This window comes from Gopherus flavomarginatus, chromosome 4 (assembly GCF_025201925.1).
Source record: "Gopherus flavomarginatus isolate rGopFla2 chromosome 4, rGopFla2.mat.asm, whole genome shotgun sequence".
NCBI classification, from domain to species: domain Eukaryota; kingdom Metazoa; phylum Chordata; order Testudines; family Testudinidae; genus Gopherus; species Gopherus flavomarginatus.
The window spans coordinates 73,136,247-73,163,449 of record NC_066620.1 but is presented as its reverse complement, the minus strand read 5'-3'; the positions used below and the strand labels follow the sequence as shown (position 1 = coordinate 73,163,449).

The window sequence follows — 27,203 nt, the reverse complement described above, 5'->3', positions numbered from 1 at the left end:
CTCTCTACCAGCAGCTATGTCACCAAACTCAGTAGCTTTGTTTCTTGCCTCACTCATGGCAGCTGCTTCTTTCTTTTCCCCACAGAGGGTTCTTAAGCCACTATTACTAGAGCCAAGAGTACTCTGACCTTCTGTACCCTGGCCTCCAGTCTCCAAAGCCGGCAAAGGCAGAATGTCTATATACCTTCAGAATCTCAGCCAAGAAATGGAGACTGCCTCCCTGTACTTAGCTGTGTGCTCAGAGAGTGTGTGTGTTGTACCCTCCCTACCCAACCCTTTGAGCTTCACAAGATGACAACAGTGAAATATCTCTTCTCACCACAGGCATAATTCTGCACAGTGACAGTGATTCTGAGTCTGCCCTGTATGCTGCTCACATGTATCAAAATAACTCCCACAGCCTTCTTCAGCCATTTGCGGAGAGAGAGGTTGTAAACATCACATCAGAAATGAAATTCAGTAAGACAAGTGGAGGTTTAACAATTCTATTTTTTAGTTTAAGAATACTGCAGTGAACTAGCCTTTAAAATCATAACTAAGGATACGAGTCTGTCATTGACTTTCCAGGACCTCTGGGACTTCTGCAGCGGCCAGTACGGCTGGTCCAGGGGCCGCCTAAGTAGCTCAGGCAGCCCCTGGGGCAGCCACACTGGCCGCTGCTCGGGCTGTGTTGGGCCACTGCACCCTCCCGCACCCTAAGCAGCATCAGGAGTTTGGATGTGGGAGGGGGCTCAGGGTTAGGGCAGGAGGTTGGGGCCCAGAAGGGGGTGAGAGCTCTGGGCACCGCTTACCTTGGGCAAGCTCCCTGGAAGCAGCAGCATGTCCCTCTGCTTCTAGGTGGAGGTGCGGCCAGGGCTGCTCTGTGTGCTGCCCCTGCCCCAAGTTCCAACTCCACAGCTCCAACTGGATGGGAACCGTGGCTAATAGGAGCTGCAGGAGCAGTGCCTGCAGGCAGAGGCAACATGCAGAGTCCCTCAGCCACTACTCTGGCTAGGGACATGTCGCTGCTTCCAGGGAGCCACACAGACCCAGGTAGGGAGCCTGCCAGCCCCACCAACCCCCACCTCCAATTAGCAACAGGGGTCCTGGGCCGCAGCACCCCCAAGCCACCCCAAAGCACCCAAGATTTAGTCAGCGGTATATAGTACAAGTCATGGACAGGTCACAGGCCATGAATTTTTGTTTACTGCCCGTGACTTGTGCATGTCTTTTACTAAAAATACCCATGACGAAAATGTAGCCTTAATCATAACTAACGTCAGAGGTTCTATAAATTGGGCTTTGAACCCCTACATGAAATTTCTATTTAGTTGGAAACAACCCGGCAGTCCAATTGTTGCATTACTGAGAAACTGTTTATACTAACTAGGAACAGTGGATAAAATTTTCCAACTATCTAAGTTCCTCTGTCACTTTTGAAAACAGGACTTAAGACCCTAAGTCTCTGAAAAGTACTGGAGTTAGGCACCCAAATCACTTAGGCACTTTTGAAAATTTTACTGAGGGAGCCTCAGTTTTGTTAAAATTAAATTTCACTGCCCCCTACTTTTAGCCTTAAAACAGATATTTCATATTGGACCACTTCACCTAAGGCCTTACATACATGTTTATATTTAAGCAAATCATATCAATACGTAACTGGTCCAATCTGATTTTAGGAAAAGAAGGATGTTGACTATGTGTTCGTAGTTATTTGTATTGCTGTAGCAATACCCATCTTGATTGGGGCCCCATTGTCTGAGGTGCTGTGGAAACACAAAGGAATACATCATCTCTAGCTAAGCACTGAAGTTAATAGTCACATTAAGTCAACTGAAGAGACTTACAGGTCACATGAAAACATTTAGAGGCCAACTGACAAAGTTCTCAGGTTTCCCAAGAGTCTTTTTGTCTTGTACTAACTTAATAAAATGGGCACATAATTCACTTACGTTAAGTTCTTTAGTTTCAGGAGGACTTTTAGAAGTAAATGTTTTTTCTTGCAGGAACAGAACATTTTCTTCTATTGCAGCTTCCTCAGAGTTCTGATCTTCATGTAGGTCCTCACCCCTTTCCTCTTGAAGCTGGTTTTCTGAATCAGTACTGAGAATATCCTCACTGTGAAGGATACTGATCACAGCTGAAAGAGATTTTTTCCTAGTAAATTTCTGACTTCAGGTTGTCTAGCATAAAAAGCTGAACAAGTTGGACTTATTTTACCTGCTGCATAAATACTGAGGACTGTATTAACCGAGGGTTCATCTATACTACCGCCGGATGGTGTTCAATGTATCAGGGATCGATTTATCGAGTCTTGTCTAGATGCAATAAATCAATCCCCGAATCGACACCTGTATTCCACCTCGGCAGGCGGAGTAAGCGGAGTCGACGGGGTGGTCGACTCACCACCATGAGGACGGCCAGGTAAGTCAGAGTAAGATACTTCAACTTCAGCTATGCAAATAGCATAACTGAAGTTGTGTATCTTAGTTCGAAGCCCCCAGCTACTGCAGCCCAGGCCTGATATTCTGTAAGTATGCTTCTTTAGAACATTGGTTTAGCTCCTTGATTATATTTGAACACTCCTCCCACAACCCTGCTGTGGTCACGTGCACAGTTGGTTCTTTGGTACAAATTAGAGCAGTCTGCAGGCTGCTCTAAACCACGTCAGCTCCCAACCATCTCAAGCAATCTAGTCAGTAATCGGGTGTTAGTGAGGCATAGGAAAACAATACTACTTTTATAGGAGGACAGAAGAATCACTGACAACAGGATAGTGGATATTTCCATACAATACTAATATTTGTGCATGTTTATGCATAGGTCAGATAAAACTGATTCAGCAGAATTCAGTTCAATCCACAATTCATTCATCCCTGCCTCATACAGTTAAGACCAACTGATTTCACAAGTGTCTTCTAAGACATTTAAAAAAAAAAGCAACCTATGATTTTTCTGTATTGAAAAAAATAAAAGTTTGTCTTGCTAATGAGCAGCCATAACAAGAGAAATTACCATTTTATGATGGACTGAAGTATGACATAATCCCAAATGCCAACTGAGACTTAACACAAACCAGGGATCTTCAGATCTCAGTGGTTCAGGAGCCAAATTAGCCAAAAGAGCCACAGTAGTGTGAATTCATTGTTTCATACATATTATTCTCACAGCAAAATGACTGAATATTATTTTATCAATCACAATTGGTTAACAACATAGTAAAAGCATCCTGATTGGTTAATAACTGTTCTTCGTGAATAATTAAATCACACAGTGTTTTAATATCATGTGCTGCATAGAGTTGCAGGAGACAAATTAAAGAGCAACTTGTGGCTTGCAAGTCTCAGTCTGAGTATCACTGAGAAACTGTCCAGGCCTTCAGGCTGTATTCTACAGGGCCTCCTTTTGTAATAGAGTAGACTGGGGGAACGCATTTCTGGACATGTGATCTGAACAAGACTGTTCCAGAACTGTAAGAAAGAATCTTTCTGAGTTAAGATTTTCAAGTATCGTAAATACTATATTTATTTACATTTAGTGGCAGATTAGCAGTGATATTTGATAAGATATCGAAGAGCTACAAAAGGAGCTCTCAAAACTGGGTGACTGGGCAACAAAATGGCAGATGAAATTTAATGTTGATAAATGCAAAGTAATGCACATTGGAAAGCATAATCCCAACCATACATATAAAATGATGGGCTCTAAATTAGCTCTTATCACTCAAGAAAGAGATCTTTGTTATATGGAAATACACCTATCTCATAGAACTGGAAGGGACCCCAAAAGGTCATCAAGTCCAGCCCCCTGCCTTCACTAGCAGGACCAAGTACGGATTTTGCCTCAGATTCCTTAAGTGGCCCCCTCAAGGACTGAACTCACAACCCTGGGTTTAGCAGGCCAATGCTCAAACCACTGAGCTATCCCTCCCCCATCTTGGAGTCACTGTGGAGTTCTCTGAAAACATTCACTCAATGTGCAGCGGCAGTCAAAAAAAGCCAACAGAATGCTGGGAATAATTAATAAAGGGCTTGATAATGGGACAGAAAATATCATATTGCCTCTATATAAATCCATGGTATGCCTACAGTTTGAATACTGTGTGCAGATGTGGTCACCCCATCTCAAAAAAAGATATATTGGAATTGGAAAAGGTTCAGAAAAGGGCAACAAAAATGATTGGGGTATGGAACAGCTTCTGTATGAAGAGAGATTAATAAGAATGGGACTTCTCAGCTTGGAAAAAAGACAGCTAAGGAGAGATATGATTGAGGTCTATAAATCATGACTGGTATAGAGAAAGTAGATAAGGAAGTGTTTACTACTTCTCATAACACAAAAACTAGGGGTCACCAAATTAAATTAATAGGCAGCAGGTATAAAACAAATAAAAGTAAATATTTCTTCACACAATGCACAGTCAACCTGTAGAACTCCTTGCCAGAGGATGTTGTGAAGGCCAAGACCATAACAGGGTTCAAAAAAGAACTAGATAAATTCATGGAGGATAGGTCCATCAATGGCTAATTAGCCAGGATGGGCTGGAATGGTGTCCCTAGCCTCTGTTTGCCAGAAGCTGGGAATGAGCGACTGGGGATGGATCACTTGATCATCACCTGTCGTGTTCATTCTCTCTGGGGCACCTGGCACTGGCCACTGTCAGAAGACAGGATACTGGGCTAGATAGACCTTTGGTCTGACCGAGAAGGGCCATTCTTATGTTCTTAAGTAAAACAATTATTCTTTTTCTGTAAATTTGGTAATAAAATATCCTCTGGGTCTCAAAATTGTTAATAAAAACAACCAGAAACCGGCACACATAGCCAGGAGATAATGATAAATTGAGTACAAGACCTATATGCTCCCCCCACACGCAATGCCAAACAAAAGCTAGCAAAGGACATTATAAACTTGGGGACAACCAAGCTACCTCAAGTATCACTTTGAAGGTCTACTTCCTGAGGACCAAACATCCAAACTAGTTCACTGTTACAGCCAGTGCATTATGCCTGCCACATTTCTGCAGCTATGGAACAGGGTATCACCAGCATTTTCTGCTAGCATGAAGCCACACAGAAAAACAATTCCTCTGCCCTGCTATCACATAGGCTGCCAATGCAATGCTACTGAACTCATCTTGTTTTGACTCCATGTAGGATGAGACGCAGAGTAGGTCCTCCATGTTCCAAAACCTAGCAGCCAAGACCACCTCACTTGGCAAGACTGAACTATGTAGAAATAAAGGGCCTCACACCAAAGAGTCACAGGGAAGGAGTTAAGTGCCCTCAACCTCTGAGAGAGGAAATGTGATTGTACAGACACCTTCCCTCCTTGTTACTTCTTTCCCACAGCTTGAGTACCAAGTGCCCTGCCATCAGTTAGAAGGGTGTTTAAAGCCTGTGTCCGTTGCACACTTGATCTCAATTCTGCAGCAAAGATGTACAATTTGCAGCAGTGTACTATGCACATAGAAATGAATTGTAATATCAATTTTCCTAAATCTCTAATTCAATAAAAAATTATGTGTTAACTCTGCCTCCTCTAACCATAGGTTCTTTGATAAGTATATTCTATCTCTAAGCTGACCAAAGTTTGCATTATCAAGCTTCACTTCAATCTGTTAAGTGTGAAGTGACAAGGTAAGTTGTGCATTTAACCCTGGCAGCTCAAATACTTTTTATGTGCCTAACTACAGCTACCTTAACTCAACAGTGAAAACTTTTACTTGTTGCTAAACACACAAAACATACATACATTTAGAATCTGCTCCTGGTGCCTCTAAAGCCTGTGATCTTGTGAGAGGCAGCTCTTTTTCTTCTGATGAAGATGATATCTTGGACTCTTTGGTGGCCGTTTCACTTTGTAAACAGAAAAGAAATGAGAGGCGGAACCCATGTATGCATTTTAAAAATGTTTTGTTCTAGTTTTAAAATACTCATGTCCATGCTCATAACAGTACATATTCAGAACAAAAATTGGAACTCCCTTGCCCAAAATATTAGCATTCAGCTCAGTTCTCATTGTAACTAACTACACACACACATTAAGTAACGGAATGATTCAAGTATTAAATGTCCATGCACTTTAAGTGTTTTCATTGTTTAAAAAATGACAGTAATAGAAATATTGTTTTCTGCAGAATGATCATTTATGTAACTACTATAACAAAAGTTTAGAACAAATTGTACAAAAAAGTGAGGTCTGTACCAATAAAGTTACCATAAATTATTTTATTTTCCTAAATTCACTTAAGTACCTGCAGGACTTTTCAATACAATAAAATATTTACTGGGGGGGAGGGGAGGGGAGGGGCACGACTGATTTTGTACAAAATGTTGTCAAAATACACAAAAGTAAACCAACTGAAAGAATCCCCAGGAAAACTTTTTAGTCATAGGAACCTTAAGTATAGTTTTTAACTACATGAGGTATATAATTTTCAGACAGAAGTGAGACTTTCAAGTACAGAGTGTCAGTTTAACAGACTCAAATTGGAACAGCTTTAAATAGCCTTGTGATTGAGTTAACCAGTTTGTAACCACAGTACTTTGTGAAGACTGTCTTTCTGAGAGTTAACGTTTGATTATTAACCCCTGAGGTTATGTTTATTCAGGAAGATGCAAGGAACCCCAATAGGGTATAGAATGAAAGTAAAATAGCAGAGAATCAATCTGAACTTAAGACAACAGAGCTTTTGAAGTATACGAAATCCAACTAGCACACATATTTGTATATTCTATTTATTTATTTATTTTTACATATTTACCTTTCACCAGCTGACGAACAAGTAGAGACTCCAGCAACTTGAAAGGTGCTTAAGTGATTCAACACCAACATACCCTCCTCAGGAAGGGTAGGACATTCTATTTCTGTCCTTTCCAGAAATCCTAGGAACAACATTGTTAACAGCTGAACAATTGGTAGCTATTTGCATTAAACATAACATGAGATGTTTGAAAAAGTTTACCTGATTTTAAGTTACAAACCTCATTGTGTGCTTCATTATTTTGCTTATTTAAAATGCAAATGTGATCTACTAATGCAATGCTGTGTTTGAGCTATAAATGTACAAAAAGTCTGAGTTATTGCTCCCACTACAAAAGAAAGTCAGTGCTCTCCCGCAATCATAGAAATCTAGGGCTGGAAGGAACCTCGAAAAGTTGAGAACCTTCTGCTGAGAAGTATTTTTCCATTACTGTATAATTTGATTTCATATTTTGTTACCTTTGCCCTCACATTATTTTTCTTTTAAGGGAAACGAATGAATGGCAAAATTTTAGGAAGTAGGAAAAGATTTATACAGAGGCTGACTATTAAAACTCAAAGAAAAAATGGATTAGCAGCTGAAAACTTCAAACAATATCTTTTGCTCTTAAAATTAGAAGCTTAAGTCCACTTTTTCCCCTTTCTTTGGATTTTGGATATTTATCTCCACATCTTTTATTTTTGTTTCTTCTCCACTCTTACCGGAGATCTTTCCAATATGCCTTTTTGTGTTTCAATCTCCATAATGTTGATCACCCTGGTTGAGATGGGCTTGACTTTGGTCTCCCCAGAGGCTAGTAATGCTAGTAATATGAGTGACATCCTTTTCCTTCCCTGCATCCCCAAAAGGTAGGAGGGAAGAAGCACAATCAAATGCACTTGAGCGAGGGATAAAGCTTGATCTTAAACTAATGCATTGCCAGGCTCATTGAACACAGCTATCATTTCTGTCTTGTCATACTTAATTTTGTGTATTTCTTTAGCCTCTTTCTTGTCTTGGTGCCTACTTTCTCCCTCTTCATTACTACTCTCAGTGACCTGAATTAGGATCACACTGCTGGACCAAACAAAATGGTTTAAGTAGAAGCAGCACAGACTACCTTCTGCTAGTGATAAAATATCACATTTATACTGTAATTGTATAAAACACTTTCCATCACAGCCCAACATAACAAGAAGGTTTCTTGTAAACATTACCTAGTGATGATTATGCTTGGAAAAGCATCTTGTATTTCTTGCCCAAGTACAAATGATTGTTATTGGATCGTTAAGGTCACTGAGCTATTTTATTACAGATATTTGGACCTGGATCATTCCCCTCTGCTTGTGTAAATAAGTGGAGACTGTAGTTGGGAACTTCTGCAGCTCATATTGAGGTGCCTCACTCATGTCTATGACAACAAACCAGCCCCCAAGACCCTGCAGAACCTTTCAATTCAAATACATTACGTGCATTAATACTTGATTGCATAACCCACTGGTGTGAACACAACAATTTTAAGATTTCATGCCACACACAGATGGACACTTGCATGTCTCTATCAGAAATAGCATATCTTGGATACAATTCAATAGACCGAAAAGATTACTATAAAGTCCCAGTATAATGTTTTCAAATATGTTTAACTCATCAACATTTTCAAATAGATCAAAGGCCTTCTCAATGAGGACTAAGCCTCTGACAAATCTGAAGCAGCTATTTAATCCTAAGCATCAAAGAATGGGTAAAAATGTAGCTGATGAAAAGTCTTTCATACTCCACCTCCCCCCAAAACAAACAAAGAAACAAAAAAACACCCACATGTAAACTAGAAATATCAGTTTTCAAAAATAAGAAATTGTTGCCTCTTTGCTGAGACTAAGCACAAGGAATGTCAGCCCAAAGTGCAACACATGAGAAAGTTAAGGATGCCTCAGAATAGAGGCTTATAGTTAAGGGACTTTTTCAACTATGGAGGTCTAGCACACTTGTGGACACCGTATCAATATTAGCTACTGTACACTATAATTATCATTTAACCTTTCAAAAGGCACCCAAATGGTCATTTAAATTAGATTACTTAAGTGACCACATGACAACACATACCAGTTTGTTTCTCCAGCTCTGAAGAAGTCTGTTGTTCAAACTGCAAAGGCTCACTTTTGACTACCTCACTGCCTTCTTCCTCCATCTCTTCCTGTATGATAGCAACATCTTTGGCAGAAGAATTAGCTGGTTTAGAAGTTATGAAGATAACATCATCTTCAAGGTCGTCTGGTGATCTTGCATCATGATATTCCAAGGTAGTTTGGTCTGACCTGGCAGAAAAATTACTAGTTTCTTTGCTGACTTCCATTTTCTCCAGGACATCTCCTGCTATACCTTCTGAGGACTCATTCATTTCTGCATGATCCTCCTCAGGACAGGTCAAAGTAAAAGGAGAAACTTCATCTCTGTCCTTAGACCAAGTGTCCTCCATTTGAACTCCAAGGTTATGTTCAGATGAAGCTACAAGGTGTTTTGTTTTATCATCTCCCAGCATCTTTATTTAAAGCAAAAAAACAGAGTCATTAATTAAACCCAAATTTTTCCAAGGAATAAAGACATATGAAACTTCTTTATGGAATTTGGACATAGTAAGATACTGACAATTAAAGCTATTTCTTAACCATGTTACTAATACCATCTTAGCTTTTAAAACCAGAATTTAAAAATTGAATTGACTTTTCACTAGAGTATTTACTTTCTGATTTCAGTCAGCTTTGAAACTGTGGTCAGTTAATTTTCTGTTTATTGTCTCACTTTCTGGTTCTCATATTCCAACCCACTACTGTTTTCAAAAAGAGGGAACTTCCCTTACACATTAAGGTTGGCCCTAGTCTACTTGACAATGTCACTTTAATTTATATCCATTTTATAAAGATTATAAAAAGGTTTGGTGTTCATTAGTCTTACAGTCTAGAACAAGTAGATTAAAATGACCATAATCCACTATTGAGATTTAAAAATAAATTAACATACATGAACTCTCCATAGAAGTATTAATAAATCTTATTCATGACTTGTATTTGTTACCTTTAAAAGACCATTCGTGCGTGGTTAACCTGTTATCTGTGTATTCTGTTCAAATTCCAAAAATGGTAGCCATATATTATAAAATCTACTGGATACGGATAAAAGACTCTCTTTTTTCCACTGAAATGATTTCATATACACCTTTACCCTGATATAACGCTGTCCTCGGGAGCCAAAAAATCTTACCACGTTATAGGTGAAACCGTGTTATATCGAACTTGCTCTGATCAGCTGGAGTGCACAGCCGCCCCCACCCCCGCCCCCCAGAGCACTGCTTTATTATGTTATATCCAAATTCGTCTTATATCAAGGTAGAAGCGTACTTCAATTCTCCACGCCACTGCTGCACATTTGGTTGCTAGCAACAATTGTGTTCATCTGGCTGCTAGGAGGAATTGTATCATCAGTGGATCCTTCCTCAAATCAATAACCTCCTTTGGATAGTAAATTAATAGAGTCAGTGTGGGTTCTGTGGGTTGGTAGCATAATTTTAGTTATCCTGAAAGTTCTATTTATTATTTTTCCCCAAAATATCTCAGGGCATTCCACCACATACGCAGAAAGGTCCCTATTTCTTCACATCCTTTCCAGAATTTGAGAGTCTCTTTTGTTTATGTTTTCTTCAGCTTAAATAGAATGAGATACCATTCATAAAGCATTCTGTGGTAAAATTTTCCTTAATAGTTACACAAATAAATGAGGCTTTGGCCTTCCTCCACACACTTGTTTCAAAGTCAGATCTGCTTTTAGATCCTTTCCCCATTTCCCCCCCAATCTTCTCTTCTAGATCCATCAGTAACAATATATTACACACCATGCAGAGATCAGGCTCTTTGAGGTGGCCTTTCTTGTAATTAGTATTTCTATCCTCGTTTTGATGGTCTCCTGAAACTTGGGCTTCCTACATGGGATATGATATTAGACTTTAGTTGCAAATAAGTCAAAATCGGCATATTATTTTCTAAGAACTCATGGAGAATACTGTTTGGAACATCTGTATTAAACTATGAACCCTCTGTTGTACTGTGAGTGAAGATTTTAGCACTAACAATGAGGAGTCCTTGTGGCACCTTAGAGACCAACAAATTAATCTGGGCATAAGCTTTCATGGGCTAACACCCACTTCATCAGATGTATGGAGTGAAATATACAGTAGGCAGATATAAATATATAGCACATGAAAAGATGGGAGTTGCCTTACCAAGTGGGGAGTCAATGCTAATGAGGCCAATTCAGTCAGGGTGGATGTGGTCCATTCCCAACAGTGGACAAGAACATGTGACTACCCAAATCTGAACTTGTATGAGGTAAGCCTATTGCATTGCATTCCAGACAGCTTCCCTGCCCACGAAACATGCTTGACACCTTTTTGAAGGACTATCACTGAGAAATCATCGAGACTGCAATCTGAGGCCGACAATTTTGCTTGTCTTAACTGCTAGCTCACCTCCCTCTTCCCCTGGAACAATGGTTTATCTATAGGGGGAGTAGCATGGGAGGAAGGGAGAGGAAATTCTCAGCAAGGTACATGGCAGAAAGACAGAGACCTTACTTAAGAGCAAAGGTCTGCTCTATTCAGGTGGTGTGACCATTGCCAAACATAAGGACTAGCAGAAGAGAGCAGCCAGGAGGGAGTCTGCCCAGCCTGAAATGTTTACAAATTAAGACTCTCAGAAGGAGTGAGATCAGATGTGAGTAGGATACTTCTCAGGACTTCAGTTGCTTTCAAAAAATCTAACTCTTGGGTGCTTTAATAGTAAAGTTTCTGTGGTTAAGAAATCCTCTTGCTAAGCTTGTGTTCCTTCTATTCCACCATATTGTCTCTAAAGGTGTTAAACTAGAAGCTGAGTGATCACAGCCTTGGTGGAGCATGTATACGTGACTGGGGGGCTCGGCGGGTGTCATATGGGGTCTAGGACAGCTAGAAGGTGGCATCTCAGATTCTGAGGAAAGGAGTCAGATGTGACCAAGGGTATGCCAAATGTTCTCAGAGCCAGAAACCGTGATTAGACTCTATCCTAGACCCAGCTGGCTTAAAGGATGTGGGACCCAGACACCGTGTCCACTTGTATACTGGGCCAAGTTGTAACAATATTTAATTTCCATAATTCTACCACTGAAGAACAACTGGCCAATGGTTGTATAACCCTTTTCTTCCTAAACTATTGAAATATTTTCAGTGGTATGTAGATTGCAATTTCCTGAAAGAATTTCTATGGAAGAGCACCTTGTATTTCTTGTTCAAAGGCTTGCGATAGGACTGCTAAGGTCATTGTGCTATTTCATTATGGATACTTGGATCTCCGTTTGCATAAATTCTATTACCATTACAATAGTTTTTGATTCCTGAGTTAATTTTCGCTTATTCTTTGACTTGCTGTTACACACACACACACACACACAGAACAATCTACAGTGATGTACTGCAAGCTTTAAAAACATAAACCAAGTTGCAATCTACAAAGCTTTAAAACTCTCCACCATTACTTCTCTTTCATCAACTGTAGTCCAACTTACCCCAGCTGTCCATCTGGAAGTTGCGTTCTCTTCCCTGAATGAAATTCGGAGTTCTTTTGCCCGTAGAGGAGGAGTAATTGATCTTCCTGGAGATGCAGAAGGAGTTGCTAAGGGTGTGGTGCGAAGACTGGATCTCAAAATAGACTGCAGAGTAATTCCAGGGAAACCAGAAGCAGCAGCAGATGTGGCCAAAGCTTTAGCTCTCTATGTAAAGGAACAAACATCTTAATTTGATATTTGAACTGAAGACTGCATGCAAAGTGTCAATTCCATGGAATGTCACTGCTGCACTAGCTGCGCGAACTGGCATTGAAAGATGGGTCATGAAAATTATTATGGAAAGTAATCTGTATGAAGAGATTTTTAAGACTAAGTATGTAATTCAGAACAAAGACAAGTATGGTCACAACAAAGAAGTACAAAACGAATGGCACCAAGTAGCTAAATGAAAAATTCCTTCACACTTTCATTATTCAACAGAGAGAGATTCAAATATGGCAGCAAACTGTAAACAAAACAAAAGTGCGTACGAATAATAAAATAATGGCACTTACCGTCTAAGATATTGTTGAGGCCATGAGGTTAATGAAGTTCACAAACAGACTGACATTTATATGCATAAAAACATCTACAGTTACAGTTTACGGCAGAAGAAAATATAAGGGATATAAGCCATCATGCTTAGGAGTTTACGCCAAACTAATTAGTAGGGGCTAAAATAAACTTCCCCTAAGGGCTAGTTATTCCATAACTGGCATAAGTAGTATTTGGACATGTTGACGTTCCCCATTTCAGCACTCTTGCCCGCACTTCAATAAAAATAAATTTGTTTTATAAAACTATTTGGTAAAGGATAAACTGTTAATAGATAATTTTATCATTTTGTAATACTCCTCTCCTTAAATCTGTTATCCACATATTGCTTCTAATGGAACTAGGCATATACAAATAAAATGCATATATGGGTGATCCAACAATTCAATACCTACATGCTTGTCATTGTGCACTGTGGGGTGGTTTTTTCCATAAAAGAAATTTAAAAATACTTTAAGTTTAGCAATTCTACATACCTTAACCACAAGAGGAGTCTCCAACAAATTAAACTCTGATGCTCTTGAAATGTTCGTGTGCAATATGGCGCTCCGTGAGTTTGACTGTAACGGGCTGGATATAGTACATGAAGTAGAAGCTCTACATGGTGTCTGCCAATTACTCTCAAATGAGGGAGAACACAGAGGAACAGGACGAACCACCAAATCCAGCAATCTGCCAAGATTTAAATGAGGATATTGATATAATAGCCATCACAGAAACTTGGTGGAATGAGGATGATCAATGGGACACAGTAATACCAGGGTACAAAATGTATCGGAAGGATAGAACAGGTCGTGCTGGTTGGAGAGTGGCACTATATGTGGAAGAAAAAGTAGAATCAAATGAAAGAAAAATCTTAAAAGAACCAAACTGTACCATAGAATCTCTAGGTATAGTATTTTCATGCTTCATACTATCGACCAGCTGACCAGGATGGTGATAGTGACTGTGAAACGCTCAGGGAGATTAGAGATGCTATAAAAATAAAAAACTCAATAATGAGAGATTTCAACTATCCCCATATTGACTGGGTACATGTCACCTCAGGACGGGATGCAGAGATAAAGTTTCTTAACACCTTAAATGACTGCTTCTTGGAGCAGCTAGTCTGGGAAGAGGAGAAGCAATTCTTGATTTAGTCTTAAGTGGAGCACAAGATCTGGTCCAAGAGGTGAATATAGCTGGACCGCTTCGTAATAGTGACCATAATATAATTAAATTTAACATCCCTGTGGCGGGGAAAACACCACAGCAGCCCAACACTGTAGCATTTAATTTCAGAAAAGGGGACTACACACCAATGAGGAAGTTAAATAGAAATTAAAAAGGTACACTGCCAAAAGTGAAATCCTGCAAGCTGCACCGAAACTTTTTAAAGACACCATAATAGAGGCTCAACTTAAAATGTATACTCCAAATTTTAAAAAATAGTAAGAGAACCAAAAAAGTGACACCATGGCTAAACAATGTAGAAGAAGCAGTGAGAAACAAAAAGGCATCCTTTAAAAAGTGGAAGTTAAATCCTAGTGAGGAAATAAGGAGCATAAACTCTGGCAAGTGAAGTGTAAAAATACAATTAGGAAGGTCTTTTACTTTTTTATTTTTTTTGAAGAACAGCTAGCCAAAGATTCAAAAAGTAATAGCAAGATTTTTTTTTTTTCCCCAAGTACAGCAGAAGCAGGAAGCCTGTTAAACAACCAGTTGGGCCACTGGAGCATCGAGATGCTAAAGGAGCACTCAAGGACAATAAAGCCATTGTGGAGAAACTAAAATAATGCTTTGCATCGGTCTTCATGGTTGAGGATGTGAGGGAGATTCTCAAACATGAGCCATTTTTTTTAGGTGACAAATCAGAGCAATTGTCCCAGATTGAGATGTCATTAGAGGAGGGTTTGGAACAAATTGATAAACTAAACAGTAATAAGTCATCAGGATCAGATGGTATTCACACAAGTGTTCTGAAGGCACTCAAATGTGAAAGTGCAGAACTAGCTGTGGTTTGTAACCTATCATTTAAATCAGCTTCTGTACCAAATGACTGCAGGATAGCTAATGTGACACAAATTTTTAAGAAGGGCTCCAGAGGGTCTACAGGCTGGTAAGCCTGATTTCAAGGCAAACTGGTTGAAACTATAGTAAAGAACAAAATTGTCTAACACATAGATGAACACAATTTGTTGAGTCAACATGGTTTTTGTAAAGCGAAATCAGGCCTCAATCTACTAGAATTCTTTGAGGGAGGTCAACAAGCATATGGACAAGGGGGATCCGGTGAATACAGTGTCCTTAGATTTTCAGAAAGCCTTTGACAAGGTCCTTCACCAAAGGCTCTTAAGCAAAGTAAGCTATCATGGGATAAGAGGAAAGGTTCTCTCATGGATTGGTAACTGGTTAAAAGATAGGAAACAAAGGGTAGGAATAAATAGTCAGTTTTCAGAATGGAGAGGGTAAGCAGTGGTGTCCTGCAGGGGTCTATACTAGGAGCAGTTCTATTCAACACATTCATAAATCATCTGGAAAATGGAACAACAGTGAGATGGCAAAATTTGCAGACAATACAAACCTACTCAAGATAGTTAAGTCAAAAGCAGACTGCAAAGAGCTACCAAAGGATCTCGCAAAACTTGGTGACTGGGCAACAAAATGGCAGATGAAATTCAATGTGGATAAATGCAAAGTAATGCCCATTGAAAAACATAACCCCAACCATACATATAAAATAATGGGGTCTAAATAAGCTGTTACCACTCAAGAAAGAGACCTTGGAGTTATTATGGATAGTTCTCTGAAAACATCCACTCAATGTGCAGCGGTAGTCAAAAAAGCAAACCATGTTGGGAATTATTAAAAAAGGAATAGATAATAAGACAGAAAATATATTGCAGCTATATAAATCCATGGTATGCCCACATCTTGAATACTGCATGCAGATGTGGTCGTCACATCTCAAAAAAGATATATTGGAATTGGAAAAGATTCAGAAAAGGGCAACAAAAATTATTAGAGATATAGAACTGCTCCTGTATGAGGATAAGACGACTGGGACTTTTCATCTTAGAAAAGAGATGACTAAGGGGGGGATTTGATAGAGGTCTATAAAATCATGACTGGTGTGGAGAAAGTAAATCCGGAAGTGTTATTTACTACTCCTCCTAACACAAGAACTAGGGATCACCAAAATGAAATTAATAGGCAGCAGGTATAAAACATACAAAAGGAAGTTTGTTTGTTGTTTCCACACAACACACAGTCAAACCTGTGGAACTCCTTACCAAAGGATGTTGTGAAGGCCAAGACTATAACAGGGTTGAAAAAAGAACTAGATAAATTCACGGAGGATAGGGTTCATCAATGTCCTTAGCCTCTGTTTGCCAGAAGTGGGAATGAGCGACTAGGGATGGATCACTTGAAGATTACCTGTTGTGTTCATTCTCTCTGGGCACCTGTCTTTGGCCACTGTCAGAAGACAGGATAATGGGCTAAATGGACCTTTGGTCTGACCCAGTATGGCTGTTCTATGTTCTTACTTTAAATTTAAAATGTGAAAATAGAAAATTAAGTTGCTTTCCTATAAGCTGATCTGACAGTTTACAAGATGTGACCTGATTAGAATATTTTCATCTCTACATTCTGAATTATTACAGCTTCCTTAATAGTGTGCAACACGCAACTACACACCAAGGAGGCCTAACTAGATATTGCCTCCATTCCATTTTGTTTCTTTATCAATTAGAAAAAAAAAATCTCACAACTTTGGCAGGCAACTGTGTGGGAATGTATTAAATGATCCCTTCCGAGAAAAGTGTCTGTAGGAGGAAATTCCACTTCTCCAAAGGCAACAATGTAGCATTAAATATCCACTCACGTGAATTACAAATCCACAACATTCATTAAACAGGCTCATTAGAAAACATTTTTTCTAAAAGGTAACAGGTAAGGTTCCAATCATCTAGCTACAGCAGTTATACTGCCCAACTTTTAGCTGTGCACATTACCCAACATCCTATAACGACCTGTCTAAAACATTCTCGAAGTTTCTCCTATATTACTGTTAATTGTTTGCATTACATTAGCACCTAGAAGACTCCACTGAGATTGACTCTCCACTGTGAAAAGGTAGTCAGTCTCTGCACCAAAACGTTTACAATCTAAACTGAAGGAAGATAAATATTACCCCATTTTACAAATGGGAACTGAAGCACAGAGAGACAGTGAATGTAACCCAGCGCTCCTGAATGCCAGTCTAGCTTTAAGCACAAGACAATCCTTTCTCTGTACTGAGTCTCTCCTTTTACTCCCCTTCCCTCCAAACTTTCCATTCTCTATCTCCTTTCATCCTCTTATTCTTCTTCCTACTCTCACAAGCCCAGTTCCTTCATCTACATCCTCTTCACATCCATGACAAACTACACTCTGGCCCCACCCTTTATCTTTCCCCTTTCCTCTCCCCTCTACCAGCCCCCCTTTCTCCAATCTCTGTCTTCTTCTTCCCATATGTGGCAATCTGAAGAATATGTCAATGCTTTAAATTTGAGTGCATCTCGAAGAGCTGGCTGACAAATCTGCCTCTAAGCAAATTAAAGAGAGAGATCTTATTCAGTTCTGAGCAAGAGGAAATAAAGGTATGAACTGAACCATCAGAGAAAAGGATGCTCCTTGGCAGTCAGATGATTAAAAGAAGAGGTTGGAACTATTTTAACCTATAGTATTGATACTGAGCTTACGACCTAGTACTACATGAAAAATATTTATTCTAGTTACTTGAGAATTCAAAAATAAATTTTGTCTTTTCTCCATTTTTATTAAGAGTGTCATTTTATTGTTCCTTTGCATTTTGTATTCATTTTTTAAATCATGACCGCTGTGGAAAGACTGATAAAGTTTGTGAATCATATTAACAATTTAATGTTTATCTACAAAGACCACCCCTGCCACTAGTGTATCCACAGTATTTTGTAAATAAAGATGACAAATTCTCTTCCCATTAACACTGGCATAAATACAGTACAAAGCTGTTGACTGAGAATCACTCCAAATTTATACCACTGTGTCAGAGCAAATTTTAACCCAGAGGTTTAAACATTATAAGTTTTTTTCCAGAGATTACAGAACTAAATAACAAAAATGAGAAATGTTATGAATAGAAAAGGCTAAAAACCAGGGAATAGAATAGTTATGAAGACAACAAACTAAGGGCTTGTCTACATGGGACATTACTGCGTGGCAAGCCTTCTATTAACCACTTCCTTACAAGAGAGCACCTAGGTAAAACTGAAGGTACTTACACTGAGAATGGAAACTGCTCAATTATTCAGCATACCCCACACCCACTCTAAATACTTAGTCTGAAGATGTACTATACCTGGAACTTTTATGTGAAGACTTTGTAACTGGAGTACCAACAAATGGGTCAGGTAATTCTGTATCAGGGAAAGGCAGTGCCATAGGTGGTAGTTCTTCAGTTCTAGGACTGCAAATGAAAGAACATAATTGACTCCTACCTGTAGTTTCTGTGAGTGGGTTATTTGGATTAAAGATTATTATAGCTGGAGCTGGTTGCCTCTAGTTAAAGTTGCCCAACACTTCTGATTAGAACACCCCACTTTCCAATTGCTTATAATATATCCAAACTAACTATGTGGGCTGAAATGAGGCAGATGTCCTTTGAAAAAAAAAAGTATTTCATCATGTAATTAAAGAACAACTATGCAGATGCACAAGGGAGCTGAATTAAGGTTCACAGGGAACCTTAAAACTGGCACTTCCTAACTTTTGAGTGTTTGACTCTGCAAACTTAAGTTTCTTTTAACTTAACAAATAAACAACTACATTTTCAGATGAGGATTTAGAAAGAGAAAGCCAGAAGTCAGATATGCAAAACAGACAGACTATACTTCCCACAACCTTAAATCCCCGAAACTATCATTTTCACCTTTGTCTACAAGAAGTGAGGGTTAATGGACTCCAAAACAGTTATCAATACAAGAATTTGTCAGTGCATGTATCACAAGTTCCTAAGACGACAACTCAGACACCATTAATTTCCATAACTTGAATCTGTCTTGTAACAAAGTAGTCATTTCTCGCACTACATTGTCCCTTTTCTTTGTGTCCTAGTAGTTTGAACAGCAATTTCACATAGTAACATAGGTGTTCTTACCTATTATATTGTGAGAAATCACTTTTCTGTTCATTTCCCATCCAGACCTCTCCAATTTTAGACAGGACATTATTAATGAAAGTTGCTCTTGTAAGCACATTCCCTGCAGTAGTTTGTTTTGCCACAGTTGACAATGGCTTGGGTCTCGAAACTAAAAATGAAAGGGGAAGGAAAAAAAAAATCTAATCTCTGAACACTAACCAAGAGAAATTAATCATTCATGGATTCTTAAACAAAACTCACCTTCTCTCAGAATTGAAGAAGATAAGTGGTAAGGCTTGGCCCTCTCTACAGCCAGCTTCCTTTGCACTCTAGGAAGGATCTTTCCAAACTGGTCTAATATAGAATTTCTGGCAACTGATCTCTCTCTTAAACGAGGATCACGATCATTCTAATGAACAACCAATTAAAAGCACATCAGATAATTCTTAACAAATGTTTGTTAAATACAATTAATTGACATATTTGCAGCATCTTAAGAAATGCTGTGGGTATTTAAGTCTGTGTCTGATTTTTATACATATTAGACACACAGAGAATCAAATTCCACCCTTCAATCCAGACTATATATTTTCTTTTTCTTTCCTCCTTTGAAGTGTGTGATGATTGCTCATAATTGGTGGAAAGTAGGGCAACTCTCAGTGAAGCAAAAGGCACATTACATACACGTTACCCGGCGTGTCTGTGCGTATTTTAATATACACACAAAAACTCGCATTTCTTAGTCATACATTTTGGCTAAGCAGTTTGAGAATTACAGTTTAAGCTAATGCATGTTTTATTTTTTTAAACCTAATATAAATCAGAGTTACAATGCAAGTGCATGCTGCTTTCCGTAGGAGGCAGTTAGCTCTGGACTAGCCAATCAGAAAAGGGAACACTAGCCATCAATCTCAATAAGCCTCCCATACTGGGTACAGATAAGGGTTAAAATATGTAACAAGTCTGCCAGAAGCAGAGATCAGATAACTTTCCCGACAGCAAAAACTCCAAGATACTGTGTGCAGAAGCCTAATGACAGAACTATGTAGTTTGAACACCTTTGTAGCACTGAGATCTACTGAAATTTTTCATTTGTGCAGATATATAAAAAACAATAGGATCTATCCCTTAGAATTAAATTATACAGATTACTGCAAATACAGAATGTGTTTGTTCTGTAACACTTAATTTTATCTAAAACTACTTTCTGAATTAATTTGTGTCTGAAAAGTACTTTAAGTGTTAAATTTTGCTGTAATTTCATGTTGGGCAATTTATTCTAAATATTTAAAAGAATGGTATAAAAGAACATTTTAAAACATACAGTATATATTAAAAGTGCATGCACTAAGTATTTTTACAGCATGCTACCAATTAACATTCAGTGAAATGATACATAATACATCTACCTCACCCTAGCAGAATTTGAAGCTTACCACGAGATTAACTTTCAGTGACTGATTCAACTGTAATGCAGGGATGTAATTGGCACGCTGTAGATGGTGGACTAAAAGGAACTCATGATTCTGGATACCAGCACTGGTTTGCAAAAACTTCTCTAAACATTCCTAAGAGAAACAAAATGGTTTAGAGTTCTGCCTCCTTTTTCCAAACAAATGATTAAGATTTCATTCTTGCCCATGCTTACTTGTTCAGTATCTGTGAATGGTAGTTTCAACAAATCTTCCATTAGTCCCATCTCTTGACAGACTTCATACATGTGTTTCAACAACTCTTCTACATTTAACCTGGTGGAGTGCTGCTGCAGTAGACTCCAAGCCTCCACCATACACCTGAAATTAATTTTTGAAATGCAGAGGAGGATTAACACTTCGACCAACAATTTTAATGAAGCAAGAGATACATGACTTGTGTTAAAAAAGAACTAAACACTAAAAGATTGAATAAAATACACAATGAAAGCCAAAATCTGTTTAGTTTTTTTTTATAGTTTTCATAATATAACAGATTAATCAGGATATATTTTCTATTTCTTTACCTATTATACAATAAAACAGTGAGGTGAAGTGCAACTTCACTGCTACTTGACATTGATGGCTTCATCATCTGTATGTATCTGAGGGCTCGTCTGTGCTCTCCTTGGCACATCAAGGCTTGAATAATTTTCATATGTTGCCATGACATTGTTTTGATTGTAGCTGGATGAAATAAAAGGGCCAATGAACTCTGCAGAAGTTAGAAATGAAAGTTATTAAAACAACCAACACGCTCACCTCTTCCAACAAAAAAGTCTGAAACTTCCCAAGTGAAAATAAACATATTTCAGGTGCATTTACAACATTAGAAGTAGTACGTTTATACTTAAAACATATATTTGTCCTTCAGTCTAATTTAATAAAGTAATTGGACAGAAGACAGATTCAGTTAACCACATAATAGGATTTCAGTTTCAAATGAGCAACTTATAAGTTCCCCGGTTCAGAAAAACCCTGTATGTCATCTAAACTGCTAGTGACACCACCCATAATTTTATGCACATATGATTGCAACCAAATGAAATTATCAAAATTTCACTGATCGTACTACGCACTTTATTCACTAGTCATTTCAATACTTCTTTTTGGCTTTCAGCTGATTGTTTCTTGGGCTGCACTTTGTTTAATTCTTGACCATTTGGTCTCAGTCTCTGGAGGCAGAAGTGAGAATATCCTTTTAAAACTATTCATTGAGGATAGATTGGAAATTTGCTCTTTTAACTTCTTAGCAGTTGCTATATAAATTATTCTACCAAACTTGAAAAGCATACTATATTAGCTATAATATCACAGGTAAGGAATTAAAGTATTAAAAACTAACCCAATTTAAATCTGCATTGGGTTTAAAAGTCACTTTTACAGAGTTTTGCCTCATTTCTTGGTGCAGAGTCCTCAGCTATATTTTAAACATTTAAATCTGCATAAAACCATCTTTGGAAATTTGCTCAAGAGCTTTCATGAATCAGGTAGCTAGGAAAATTCAAACGTGTAAATAAAGTTGACTACAACTGGGTTCTATTCCATTTTAAACTAAATTAGAATATAATCAGACTTCAGATACAATTTATTGTTTATTTCCATTTAATTTATGCATTAACAATATTTCAATACTAAAAGTTCTATCTCTTTATCTCCCTTGACTAGTAATCAGATGACCAAAGTTCATCTTGAGACCATAATGTTGCATCTTTATATATGTCTTAAGTAAATGATTTACCTCATAGTCATTGTGATCCAAAAGCCAAAAACCTTGAACAAGTCTAACCAGACCCCAAGGGATAGCAAAGGCAGTTGGGAAAGAGTCAAATGAAGTCTCTGTTTTGTTTGGAAAGGAATGCATGATATCTAGCAGCAAATAAATTGTCTGACAGTAAGTACTTGATTAAGGCTAATAACTTTTCAAGAAGGAAAGTTTCTTACATATATTTAGGGAAGGTAACAATAAAAATAAGTATTACACAGCAGAAAATAGTTGTCTTGCAATTTTCAGTCCACTGTAACCCAACAAGCCAGGTTTTAATCCCAAACCTGCATTCTGAATTAACATAAAAACTTATATTTGATTTATAAGTATTGAAAGAAGCTGTAATATTTTCCCATTTTAGTAAAAGAAGACTACTGCACAAGTCTGGAATGGTAGTGTTTCTGTGATGGAGCAGTGATTTGCACTCCTAATTGTAATAAATATAGGACCCCTGCTTTGTGATAAAACTAATGAACAAAAGCTGCTCTTACTCAACTTCACATAAGGAAATAATCCTGTACTTCTATTAAGAGAAACTGCTATGGAATTCTGGATACCCTCACCGTTACTTGAAAAATAGTCAAGGTAAAGGAGCCAGTAATACAAATATGTTGTAGATAGGACTTAACCATATCTCGATGACTAATGCTTCAGACACCAATGCTTTCGAACAGGGACACAGTTACAAGTTTTAACCATACTGTGATCAAGTTCCTGGACTTAAAAATACAGCAGAACCTCAGAGATACCAACACCAGCGTTATAAACTGACCAGTCAACCACACACCTCATTTGGAACCGGGAGTACACAATCAGTAGCAAAAACCAAAAAATACAAAGGCAAATACAGTACAGTACTATGTTAAACGTAAACTACTAAAAAAAATAAAGGGAAAGCAGCATTTTTCTTCTGCATAGTAAAGTTTGAAAGCTATATTAATTCAATGTTCAACTGTAAACTTTTAAAGGAACAACTGTAATATTTTGTTCAGAGTTACAAACATCTCAGAGTTACAAACAACCTCCATTTCCAAGGTGTTTGTAACTCTGGGGTTCTACTGTAACACTAAATTCAGAGAATAGAATTAGAGAATAAAAATTAAATATGAATGAGAAAGCCTTCCCACCATGCCATAAACAAACAAAAAATTCACTTGGATTGTAAAGAACCTGTGCATCATGTGTTTTGCTAGTTTCTACCTTCTCCCTCTGATCAGTGCATAATTATTTAGTTAACAGATTAAAACAACTGAGGTGTGGAGTCACTGTGTCTAAAATCCAAACTATCCCCTCCGACCTAGGTTAAGTAACACACAAAGCTTGGCAAAAGCAAATGTTCCATATATTTAGCAGCTTGAAAATCAAGCATTTTCTCCATCACATTCTTCTTTTTCTGGGTAATATTCCATGTGCCTGCATTTTTAATAGAACAGAGGCAAACATTGTTTCTTGTGCTGGAGAATCGCTGATTTCAGCAAGAATGTGTACTTCTGTAAACAGTGTTAGGTAACTATTGCTGCTTCAGAGCACAGAGAATTCTCATATATTTTGGTGCAGGCATCACATCCTAAGAATAACTTCACTTATTTGCCACAGAATCACATTGTTTTAATGAAGCCATTAAAATGAAAAATCTAAAGTATAATAAAAGAAACAATTATTCCATTACAATTTAATCCTAAATTTATGCTCAGTCTTTTAAATGTGAATATATTGCGTGGTTACATCTTCAGTCTCTCAACATTGTCAAAAGGATACAATTGCATGTTTGTAAGTTTCTTCAATATTTTGTAACAAATAAAGATCAAGCAGCGCCTGTGATGAAAAAAGAAAAATTAACCAAATAATTTGTAAAGTCATTATTTTTTGCCTTTTTAAGAAGTCTTACTTACATGCAAGCTAGCAGGGGGATATTTCCCAGTTCCTCCTTCATCTCTTCGCCACAATTTCTCAACTTGATCTCCAAACTGGGAAAGCAGTCCATCAATCATCAAGCAATCGGCATTCCATTTCCCTCTGCAATTGAAGAGGTCATGGATTTTGATAGTGTAAAAACCGTGCGATAATTCCAATTTATCATGAAAATCCGTTTACCAATTGAAGAAAATCCAACCAAATTTATCTGGTAAGGCGCAGGAAAAACACTATATGCCAAAAAGAATGAAAACTGAATTTGGAACATTTACACAAGTGAACTAAAAAGGGAGCATAGCGTCTCAGTTGGTCATGTTTAAAAATACGCCAAAAAGTTGTATTTTAATAGATATTTTAAATCCATAATTTATTAAGACAAGATTAAGGATGACCTGGTTTTCAGATATTTTTGCTACAGAAGGGCTAATGGTGATTTAATACATCAGGAAATGTAAAGTTGGAACGTTCCTGTAAATTGAACATCAAATTAAGTTAGTTACTGTATTCTTACCATCTGTAAGAGAATTGGGCAATACAATCACTGGAAGAAATCACTCACCTTGTGTAGTAACGGTGGTTTTTCGAGATGTGTGTCCCTATGGGTGCTCCACTGTAGATGTGTCTGCGTCCCTGTGCTGCTGATAGAAGAACTTCGGTAGCAGTGTTCATTGGGCCCGCACATTCGCTGTCACAACTTGAGCTACACTACGAGGTTAACCAGAGCACACAGGTTAACTGTCCTCAATTCCTTCTCTACCGCAGAGTCATAAATGGGAACTCTGAAGTACGAGGAGGAGGAAGGCAGGTTGTAGAGCACCCATAGGAACACACATCTCGAAGAACCTTCGTTACTGCACAAGATGAGTGACTTCTTACAGTAGTGTCCATACGGGTGCTTCACCGTACGCAACATCCAAGCAATACCCATCTTGGAGGGCTGGGACTTTGGAGTCAGGTTGGCACTGGAGGTGGAATCTCCAATGACTGTAGAGTGTTCTGCGAAAGTGTGGACTGGTACCCATGTTGCTGCTCTGCAGATCTCTGAGATAGGGACAATCGCTGTGCATTGGTGCTGAACTGTGGTCTCGGTGCTGGCGGTGCTGAGGATACCGAGTGAAATAGAGATCACTTGCAGCTATCCCTAGGCTCACTTAGGGGACTTCCTGTCCTTCTTGGAGGACTTACAATAGGAGTACCCAGCCTGTTTCTTTGACTCACTTCCCTTAGAAGATGAAGGCTGTGGGAACGACTCATGTCAGCCAGGAAATTGAGGTCAGAGAGCTGCCTCCACAAAGATAATCTTCTGGTGGAGCTCTCTGTCCTTGCGGGATCTCAGCCAAACCTGCTGGCAGAGGGTGCACTCAGTGGCCCTCACCGAGGTAATGGATGCACTGGGAGTGCTTATCTACAACCGGGATCACTTCGTTACAAGTGTGGCACTTCTTGAAGCCTGCCATACCCCACACTGGAGAAAACTAACTGCAAACGGAAGAACAATAGCCTTAGATTTCTAATGGCTCTCTCTCTCTCTCTCACCAAGGGTGGCTGAGAAGGAATTGAGGACGGTTGGCCCGTGCACACTGGCTAGCCTCGTGGCACAGCACGAGGAGAGACAGTGTATGTGCAGACCGAACAGATACCATTACCGAAGCTCTCCAATCAGCAGTGCGGGGACGCAGACATACTTACAGTGGAGCACTCATAGGGACACTACTCGAAGAATTACTATTCTTTTTGTATAGATTTATCACCACAGAGTATTTTGTAATTGTGCCAACACAGAAATACTCTGCCAAAGTTAAGGAAAATTCATGTTTTGCTTTCTAATCTCACCTTTTCCACTGAAAAAATTCCAATTTCATGCAGCTATGCTGTACATAGGTGTTGGTATGAACAAGGGAAACACATTGGTTTGAAGTCTAGTAATTTTAATTCCATTCAAACATCACTGGAGACTCCTGGTGGCCAAAGTACCACCTGCAAATTCCCAATGATGTTAAAAGGAACGTGGAGTCCAGTGGACCTTAAAGACTGATGCCCAAATAAATCTGTTTCAGTCTTTAAGGTGCCACTGGATTCCTCGTTTTTGTGGATACAGACTAACACAGCTACCCTCTGATAAATTATGTTAAACAGAGTTAGTAGGCTAAGGCCTGGTCTACATTGCAGTTAGGTTGACGTAAAACAGCTTACATTGACATTACTCTGTGACTACACTGCAATGTTGCTCCAGCTAATGTAAGGGAGTATGTCTACACTACCTGCCGGATCAGCGGGTAATGATCGATCTAGACGCAATACATCAATCCCCGAATGTACTCCCCATCGACTCTGGAACTCCACCAGCGTGAGAGGTGAAAGCAGAGTTGATGGGGGAGCGCGGCTGTCGATCCTGCGCCACGAGGACGCAAAGTAAGTCAATCTAAGTCGATCTAAGATACGTCAACTTCAACTACGCTATTCTCGTAGCTGAAGTTGCACATCTTAGATCAATCCCTCCACCCCTAGTGTAGACCAGGCCTAAGTCGCCCATTATATCGACTTAATTCCACCTCTGCCAGAGGTATAGCGCTTAGATTGATGTAGTTAGAGTGAGGCAACGTCTGTGTAGACACTGGCTGTGAGCCCCAAGAGCTGTCAGTGCCCCACAATGCCCCACTTCAGTCGGTGGAAGTGCTTCTGGTGAGGACACATACTATCAACAGAAGGAGCATAGTGTGCATGAAAACCACTGCTTTAATTACTGCAGTGGCTGTATAACGACTTCAGTTGACCTAATTTTGTAGACAAGGCCTGAGTGTCTGCTGTATTTTTCCACCTTCTCTCTAGTATCTTTCTTAGCTCCAATCCTGCTGGAAAATTTTTATAATTATTTCTATTTGATTTGTATCAGTGTGATTTTAGATTAAAAATCTATATTAATCCTAGTTAAGACATTTCACATGAAAAATAAACAAGTCTGTAAAAAGTTCAGATAAAGATGTAATTTCTAACTGG

General features: G+C 38.7%; 1 protein-coding gene across 1 annotated transcript in view; it reads right to left on the bottom strand.

Moving 5' to 3' along the window:
* AHCTF1 (AT-hook containing transcription factor 1) overlaps nt 1-27,203 on the bottom strand; it is a 78,149-nt gene that overhangs the window by 8,074 nt on the left and 42,872 nt on the right. Inside the window, exons 18-32 of the mRNA XM_050950360.1 lie at nt 24,185-24,308; nt 24,051-24,107; nt 22,266-22,412; nt 21,052-21,239; nt 20,701-20,845; nt 20,489-20,620; nt 19,314-19,461; nt 19,071-19,221; nt 18,273-18,380; nt 13,387-13,582; nt 12,317-12,520; nt 8,831-9,266; nt 6,746-6,866; nt 5,734-5,837; nt 1,932-2,119 (exon numbers count right to left, since the gene is read on the bottom strand). Of these exons, the coding sequence (XP_050806317.1) occupies nt 1,932-2,119; nt 5,734-5,837; nt 6,746-6,866; nt 8,831-9,266; nt 12,317-12,520; nt 13,387-13,582; nt 18,273-18,380; nt 19,071-19,221; nt 19,314-19,461; nt 20,489-20,620; nt 20,701-20,845; nt 21,052-21,239; nt 22,266-22,412; nt 24,051-24,107; nt 24,185-24,308 (2,449 nt within the window). The remainder of the gene's footprint in view (nt 1-1,931; nt 2,120-5,733; nt 5,838-6,745; nt 6,867-8,830; nt 9,267-12,316; nt 12,521-13,386; nt 13,583-18,272; nt 18,381-19,070; nt 19,222-19,313; nt 19,462-20,488; nt 20,621-20,700; nt 20,846-21,051; nt 21,240-22,265; nt 22,413-24,050; nt 24,108-24,184; nt 24,309-27,203) is intronic.